Source organism: Monopterus albus, unplaced genomic scaffold (assembly GCF_001952655.1).
Source record: "Monopterus albus unplaced genomic scaffold, M_albus_1.0 scaffold265.1, whole genome shotgun sequence".
NCBI lineage: Eukaryota > Metazoa > Chordata > Actinopteri > Synbranchiformes > Synbranchidae > Monopterus > Monopterus albus.
In genome coordinates this window covers 172,716-181,320 of record NW_018128145.1, presented here as the reverse complement: position 1 = coordinate 181,320, position 8,605 = coordinate 172,716, and the positions used below count along the sequence as shown (strand labels likewise).

General features: G+C 44.2%; 1 protein-coding gene across 1 annotated transcript in view; it reads left to right on the top strand.

Moving 5' to 3' along the window:
* Nucleotides 1-7,888, top strand: part of LOC109972655 (globoside alpha-1,3-N-acetylgalactosaminyltransferase 1-like) — a 47,563-nt gene extending 39,675 nt beyond the window's left edge. Inside the window, exons 6-12 of the mRNA XM_020621664.1 lie at nucleotides 1,189-1,242; nucleotides 4,108-4,140; nucleotides 4,221-4,355; nucleotides 4,443-4,575; nucleotides 4,725-4,920; nucleotides 5,191-5,410; nucleotides 6,936-7,888. Of these exons, the coding sequence (XP_020477320.1) occupies nucleotides 1,189-1,242; nucleotides 4,108-4,140; nucleotides 4,221-4,355; nucleotides 4,443-4,575; nucleotides 4,725-4,920; nucleotides 5,191-5,410; nucleotides 6,936-7,077 (913 nt within the window). The 3' untranslated portion in view covers nucleotides 7,078-7,888. The remainder of the gene's footprint in view (nucleotides 1-1,188; nucleotides 1,243-4,107; nucleotides 4,141-4,220; nucleotides 4,356-4,442; nucleotides 4,576-4,724; nucleotides 4,921-5,190; nucleotides 5,411-6,935) is intronic.
* Nucleotides 7,889-8,605: the final 717 nt, after the last annotated feature.

The following is an 8,605-nucleotide window of genomic DNA, read 5'->3' as shown; positions in this document are numbered from 1 at the left end:
GGAACACACTGACAAGGGAGATCAGAGCAGCAAAGAGGAGCTACTCTGAAAAGCTGAAAGCTCAGGTTTCAGCTAACGACCCCTTGTCTGTGTGGGGAGCCTGAAAACCATCACTTGCTATAGAACCCCCCCGTTGTGGAGGACCTGAATGTGTTCTACAGCAGGGTTGACAATCAACACTTCCTCCCCACCTCAGATCCAGCAGCTGCTACCTCAACAATCACCACCCTTCCCTCGAGCCCCCCACCTCTAATGATCTGTGAAAAGGATGTGCGTGGCCTCTTTAAAAGACAAAAGATCAGAAAGGCTCCAGGCCCAGATGGTGTGACCCCCTCCTGCCCGAAAGTGTGCCCTGATCAGCTGGCTCCCATCTTCACATTCATCTTCCACAGGTCACTGGAGCTGTGTGAAGTCCCCTCCTGCTTCAAACGCTCCACCATCATCCTAGTCCCCAAGAAAACCTCCATCAGTGGACTGAACAACTACAGACCTGTCACCCTGACATCTGTAGTTATGAAGTGCTTTGAAAGACTGGTGTTGTCCCACCTGAAGGACATCGTAGACCCCCTGCTAGACGCCCTGCTTACAGACAGGAAGCAGCAGGTGAGGCTGGGCAAAACCACATCCAGCACCCAGACAATAAGCACAGGCGCCCCCCAGGGATCTGTGCTCTCCCCTCTGCTGTTCTCACTCTACACCAACAACTGTATCTCAAAGGGCCCGTCTGTCAAGCTCCTTAAGTTTGCTGATGATACAATGGTCATTGGTCTCATCCGAGACGGCGACGAGTCCGCCTACAGGTGGGAGGTTGAGCAGCTGGTCCTGTGGTGTAGCCACAACAAGCTGGAGCTGAACACACTCAAAACAGTGGAGATGACAGTGGATGTCAGGAAGAAATGGCAATAAAATCCTGTGATCAGCTTTGAAGCCAGATGTGTCAGCAGGACAGGTCCAGGATCGGGACCAGATGTGGTCAGTCTCTGTACTGGCACCTGGTGGCAGCTGTGGAAAACTACAATGATACAGACTTGTCTGTGGTGACTGAAGAGCTCTGTAAAACAATTGATTCATCTCAGAGGGAAGCTTCAAAGCTCCAGTGATGAAATTACATACCCCCCAGTAACCCTAGATAATTACAATAAAATGGTAAACTGACCACTCTAATAAGTGACTGTTTGTGTTGTGTAGATATGCTGAACGCAACATCCTCAGTCAGGAGTTTCACCTCGTAGCTCCGGACCAGTAAGTACTATTATCTGTTATATTCAGTTCACACACCTGTCAGTCATGTTGGTTGACAGCAGATTAATGTGTTTTGTTGGTGGGCGGGGCTTCAATTTGCATCAGCATCACTGAGTGGACAATTAAAGAGAAGGTTCTGAAAGATATTACCCAGTTCTTTCAACCAGGAACTCGGAGAGACGACGCTGTTAGGTTATTTTTTAGTTAGATAGATATTCAGAGATTTGTTGTCTAGGAATGTTTAGTGCAGACAGGGTGACTAGCTTAGGCTGTTAACTATTCAGCCTGCAGTGCAGACTGCAGGCACGTCAAGGTTACAGGAAAACTGCTGTTAGTGTCAACTGTAATGCTAGTCTTAATATTTGTCTTAATGTGTAAGGTTATGTCCAATTGTTTTAGATACACACCACGAAAACAACAGTCACGCACCTTGACTTTTCCTCATGTTTTGGCTAAACGATAGAGCAGCTGCAAAGCTTGCTTATCGGGTGGCGTCACGGTTTGACGCCCCTTGTAGCATGGGCTAGCCCAAAAATTATTAATATTATATAGGTTGTTGGGTCCAGACATCTTCAGCTTTTCTGCTGCCTGCAGGCAGAGGGGTGAGAGAGCTCTGGACGTGTCCTGTGAATTTTACCTGTGATCCTCTGAATAAACCAGCACGGTTATTTTTTATAAAATCTAAAGCAGTCTCTTTCGTCTCATTGAGAGTTCCTGGTTTGAAAGAACCGGATGAGGCTTTATAATGGTTTTAGCCCCATCCTACACAGGCCACGTCAAACCGTGACGGCACCTGATATGCCAGCTTGGCAGCTGAGCAGAGCAGTAGTCAAAACATGAAGAAAATAATGTGTGTGAATGTTGATTATGTGGTGTGTATCTAAAAACATACAGGACATTCAGGGACATGTCCGAACAGTAAGCCTCGGAAGATATTATGATTAAGATTACGGCTGAACATAGCAATAATAATAGCAATATTCATCCTGCCTGCAGATTCTTCAATCTAGTTGACCTTGGGGCCCACATGCAGCCTGCAGCAAGCTCATGACAATGAACTAAGCATTTAACAGCCTGAGCTAGACATCCTGTCTACCCTACACATTTCTAGACAACAAATCTCTAAATATCCATCTAATTAAGAAAATACCTAACAGTTCATAGTTTTCACCTTATCTAGATCACTGACATACTGTATATACTATGGACATGGTGTCACCACTTTCCTCCACTATGCAAAAAGGGAGCTTAAATATCACGACTATGGCAGCGGCCATCTTGCTTTTTTGCAACCAGTTTGTACGCAGTAGTGACTAGAAATGGAGTGACAGCATTGGACTGCCAATCACAGCTGTCAGATGAGCTGAAATACACCCCTTTTATATCAACAAATAACTTATTGAAAACAAGCTTACCAGAAAGCAGCAGTTACACTGACAGACAATGTCACAAACAGGAAAAAAAAAAAAGGTTTTCTAGAACATTTCACCTAGTCTTATGCCTCAGCGCCAGCGGCAGCTTTGGCCGGACACGATAGATAGATACTCAGTTGATATTTTCAAGTTGCCTGTCCGTCCTGTTCTTGTCAACATGGTATCTCAGGAACGCCTTGAGGGAATTTCTTCAAATTTGGTATAAACATCCACTTGGATTCCAGGATGAACTGATTAGATTTTGGTGGTCAGAGGTCACAGTGACCTCATATCTGTCCCATTCTTGTGAACATGGTAATACCTTACATTAAATTCCTTCTAGGCATGTGAGTCTAGACAGACAGTTGTGAGGCGGTAATTCTAGTTGTTACCTGGAAGGGTCTCAAAGCAGCTTCATTGCCACTCATGGTTGATTTCAGATTTTCCAGCTCTGAGCAAGTGCGCGGGTGAAGTTTTTCAGTTTGAACTCAGAACCAGTGCTGCTTGTGAAAGTGAGACACAGTCGACAGCAGCTGTCGACTGCGGAATGACACATTCATCTCTATTGACTTTTATTTGTATAGCACCAAATCACCACAAAAAAATCTCAGGGCACGTTACATAGTCAGGTCTAGACCGGATAAAAACACAAGCAGAATCTCATACATGTGCTGCCCTCTTGGCCCAGTCACTCTTGAAAAGGACGTCCATTTCAATGAACCCTGGATAGACATACACGTCAGCATACATGTTCGCTTATAACCACAACCTTTCCCCAAAGAACTAGAAAAAAATGTTTTGTTTAATTTAGTTAAATAGATAATTTAGTTTGTTTTGAAGCAAGAATTACCGTTTTGCCGTTAACATCAACTATGAGGCATTTGGTGTCCATATTTCATCTTCTGGTACCCTGTTAAAACGTTTTTAAGTGCGCTAATGCATTTTTAGGCAGCTATGCTAGCTGAACTTGTGCAGTGATCATGTACATGCTGTGCACGGGCTGAATTCTGTAACTAGGCCACGTGAGGTGGGGAATGTATGCACTCTCAAGGCATGCTTTGTATTGATTTTGTACAGTGAATTACATACTCAATAATGCCAGCTGGCACATCATTAAAACAACAATTAAGATATCATAGAGTCAGGGAAAAAATTATTTGAACCCCAGATGATTTTGTAAGTTTGCCCACTAGCAAAGAAATGATCAGTCTACAATTTCAATGGTAGGTTTATGTGAACAGTGAGAGACACAACAATAACAAAAAAAAAAATCCAGAAAAATGCATTGACACCCTGATCCTTCCTCTGGTGCCACCTTCAGCACTAACTTTATATGTGCAGCTCCACAGAAACAGGAAGTGGTTGCTCATATCTGCAGCCTGTAGGGGGTGCTGGCAGCTTTGTAGTCTGTTGTTCTGGTTGTTTTCTGACAAGGAATCTGTTTGGGTTTCAGTCTGAAGTACAATCAGCCCAGCATCGTCAGCGGGTGAGTAACATTCACTGTTGTTCATGAGTGTCTTGACGTTGTTGTTTGTTGATGACATCAGCATGTGTCTTTAACCACAGTCGGACCGACGTGGTGACGGTGACACCCTGGCTGGCTCCTGTCGTCTGGGAAGGAACCTTTGACCCGGTTTTGTTCGACAGCATCTACAAACAGAAGAACATCACCATTGCAGCCACTGTGTTTGCTGTAGGAAAGTGAGTCTGACATTTCCACACCACCTTGAGCACAGCATTTCTGCCTTGACCTTTGCCCTGGAGCTGAGCCCTCTGATTTCTCCACAGGTACATCATGTTCCTGAAAGAATTCCTGGAGACTGCAGAGAAGCACTTCTTCGTTGGTTTCAGGGTGCATGTTTTTGTATTCACCGACCGGCCGAATGAGCTGCCCCAAGTCAAGATGGCCGCTGGCAGACAGGTAAACAAAGGATACAAATAAAGAAACTGTTACAAGACAGAGTCGGGGCGGCCTCAACAGATTTCTTACAAATTAACCCACATATTTACCTTAACACAGTCATTCTTTCAGAGCGTAACGCTGTGTTTTATATCTAATGACTCCTCTAGCTGACGGCGTACCCGGTGCCCAGCTCCAAACGTTGGCAGGAGATCTCAGCTCGCAGGATGGAGTTCATCCAGGAACTGATAGAGAAGGAACTTCATAAATACGCTGACTACATCTTCTGTCTGGACGTCGACTCCAGGTTCCACAGCCGCTGGGGAACGGAGTCTCTGGGCGGACTGGTCGCTGTGGTCCATCCAGGTCAGTACACTGTCCTTCCTGTTCTCACCTCGACCCTCCAGCAGTAAGAAGACTGTGTGCTGCTTGGATGTGAAACATCTTCTATGGTTTATCTTCTTAAGTGAGAAGCTGGTGTCAGGGTACACAACTTCCCTGTTGGTGTAGTATTAGGTATTGATATTCATGAAATGACATGGAGTTCAGGTCTACAAGGAGCCAACTGGACTACATGACTCCATCTGTCCAGGTCATGTGTTGGCTGTGTGACATCCTTCCTGCCTGTGTCTGCAGGTTACTACAGAGCTGACCGAAGCGAGTTTCCTTACGAGCGGAGGCCAGAATCCAGAGCCTATGTGGCTCCTGGGGAGGGAGACTTCTACTACTGTGGGGGGGCGTTTGGAGGCCTCTTGCAGGAAGTACACCAGCTCGCCAAAACCTGCCATAGTAACTTCAAGGCTGACGCCACGGATGGCATCGAGGCTGCCTGGCAGGAGGAGAGTCACCTGAACAGGTAGGCAGAGGCCCATGTACAGTCTTATGCAAAAGTTTAGGCACCCCTTGATAAATAACAGATTTTGGTGATTTTTTATTTGAACAGATGTTAACACAGTTTCTCTTGGAAATGGAAAAAAATGCACAATATTTTCAGCAAACAGTGATGCATAGTTACTTCTTATGCCATAAATTGAACAAAAATAAAAAATAAAACCATTATTATGGCAAAGTGCAACCATGGGTTCCTCTAAGCAGCTGTGTAAGACCCTGAAAATGAAAGTTATTGATGCCCACAATGCAGGAGAAGGCTACAAGAAGATAGCAAAGCGTTGTCAGCTTGCAGTTTCCACAGTAAGAAATGTAATTAAGAGATGGCAGATCAGGGGAACTGTGGAGGTCAAGATGAGATCTGGAAGACCAAGAAAACTCTCGGACAGAACTGCTCGTATGCTGGTCAGAAAGACAAATCAAAACCCCCATTTGACTGCAAAAAACCTGCAGGAAGATTTAGCAGACTCAGGAGTGGTGGTGCACCGTTCCACTGTGCAGCGATGCTTGCACAGACAAGGCCTTCATGGAAGAGTCAGCAGAAGAAAACCTTATCTGCGTCCCCATCATAAAATCCAACGTCTGAAGTATGCAACAGGACATCTACAGAAGCCCGATGCGTTTTGGAAACAAGTGCTGTGGCCTGATGCAGTTAAAATAGAACTCTTTGGACACAATCAGCAAAGGCATGTTTGGAGAAAAAAAGGAGCAGCATTTCATGAAAAGAACACCTTGCCAACTATTAAGCATGGGGGTGGATCTATCATGCTCTGGGGTTGTGTTGCAGCCAGTGGCACAGGAAACATTGCACGGGTGGAGGGAAGAATGGATTCCACTAAATACCAGCACATTCTGGAAGCAAACATCACACCATCTGTAAAAAAGCTGAAGCTGAAAAGAGGATGGCTTCTACAACAGGACAATGATCCTAAACATACCTCGAAATCCACTATGGAATACCTCAAGAGACGCAGGCTGAAGGTTTTGGAATGGCCATCACAGTCCCCTGATTTAAACATCATTGGAAATTTGTGGGTAGATCTTAAAAGAGCTGTGCATGCAAGACGACCACAGAATATTACAGAACTAGAAGCCTTTTGCAAGGAAGAATGGGAGAAGATCCCAAGTACAAGAATTGAAAGACTTTTAGCTGGCTATGAAAAGTGTTTGCAAGCTGTGATATCTGCCAGAGGAGGTGTTACTAAGTACTGATTGTGTAGGGTGCCCAAACTTTTGCACCATGCCATAATAATGTTTTTATTTTTTATTTTTGTTCAATTTATGGCATAAGAAGTAACTATGCATCACTGTTTGCAGAAAATATTGTGCATTTTTTCCATTTCCAAGAGAAACTGTGTTAACATCTGTTCAAATAAAAAATCACCAAAATCTGTTATTTATCAAGGGGTGCCTAAACTTTTGCATAAGACTGTACATGTGTGGACCCTGGTTGTATCCTCTGAAGTCTGTACGTCCTGTTCCTGTGTGTTCAGGTACATGTGGATCAACAAGCCCAGTAAGGTTCTGTCACCCGAGTACCTCTGGCAGGATTTCAAAAACATAAACCCAGAAGTTAAGATCATCAGATTCTCTGGTGTCATCAAGAACTACGCTGCAATCCGACCCAATGTATGAGAGTCCAGTCTGGACTAGGCTGACCTCGACTGGACTAGAAGAGGGTGAAAGGGAAGACCTGCAACACCTGTTATACCTTTGGAACTGGGCCACACCTGTCTCTCATACTCAAGGCTTACACATGGTCCACCTCTTCACCTTATTTATAAATGTGGGTCCTCAGCTCGAGTGCTCACAGACCAGACCCTGCAGGTTTAGGACAGGTTCTCACGACTTCACCCAGTTTTAAGGTTTTGTTTAATAAAACATAAAGACATTTTAAATTATAAAGCTTTGGTGATGGTGCTGGATAAGACTTGAGGGTCACCTTGTCAAAGCTGCTGCTCACTACATTTTATTAAAATTGAAATGGGAGCTTGTTATACAGCTTGTTCCAGAACAGTAAGACAACCAATCAGTGACATCTGTGGGGTCTGTAGTAAAACCAACAAAAACAGGGCTAATACAGCCTTATAACTGATAAATAACACTGATCAATAAGTAAAGTTTACCAAGGATTAAAGTTGCATTAACTAACCTCTCCCTCTAATTTTCTACCATTAATATACATGATTTTTGTTTTGCTTAGTTAGTGATTTAAATTATGTTTAAAAGCATCATAATAAATAAATAAAAAATAACTAAAATAATTGGTGCAGAAGCAGAGCAAAGTAGTTCTGTCTAAATTACATCAAATGTAAACTTTTAACCACGTTACCGTGCCTTTGTTGGAGGTGCAATGAGCTAATGTTGGTTAGCTAACACTAGAAAGTCACTTTCTGCTTTTCCCGTGTAGGGGTCCCCACAGCGAATCGTCACACTGACGACTCGCATGTTGACATTTGGTACGTGTTTTACGCCGGATGCCCTTCCTGACGCAACCCTGATTCGAATCCGGGCCGCAGCGGCGAGAGCGCTGCGCCTTAACCACTAACCTACCAGGGACGGCCAGCTAACACTGACTTAGTAAAATGCCCATTCTCACAAGAAGCTAAAACCAAGTCCAGATGATTTTTTTTTTCTACGTTTTCATTTTAACAAATATTAGGGCCTTGTTTGTGCAGATTCTCAGTCATCCAGGCCATAGTAAGCCCCCTACCGAGGGGGATAAATATCTCCGGCTCAACACCAGTCAGTCAGAACTGATGAATCCTCTTGGATGAGAGGTGAAACGTCTTTGACCTAGAAATCTAGTCCAGTTGGTTTTTTTCTAAGTTTTTTCAGATTAGGGCCTTGTGTTTTGTAATGAAGAGACATCACCCAGTGCAGCAGTGTGTTTCGTTGATGTGTTTGTTTATGAACAACAATGGAGGTATGTGGCACAGACAAACAAGATAATCCAGGACTGATGCACATGAACAGTCAGTAGAGGCAATTCACTGTTAACTTTGGTCTGCGTGTGAGGACTGCTGAAAATGCTGTCAATACAGAAAATGACTGCTATGACTGCTGTGACTAGTTCCTGTGTGGAAAGAAGAAAAAGAGTGAGGATTTGGACTTGTAGCGCCCCCTCCAGGTCTGTTGCGGAGCATTACTCTAGGCCAGCTGT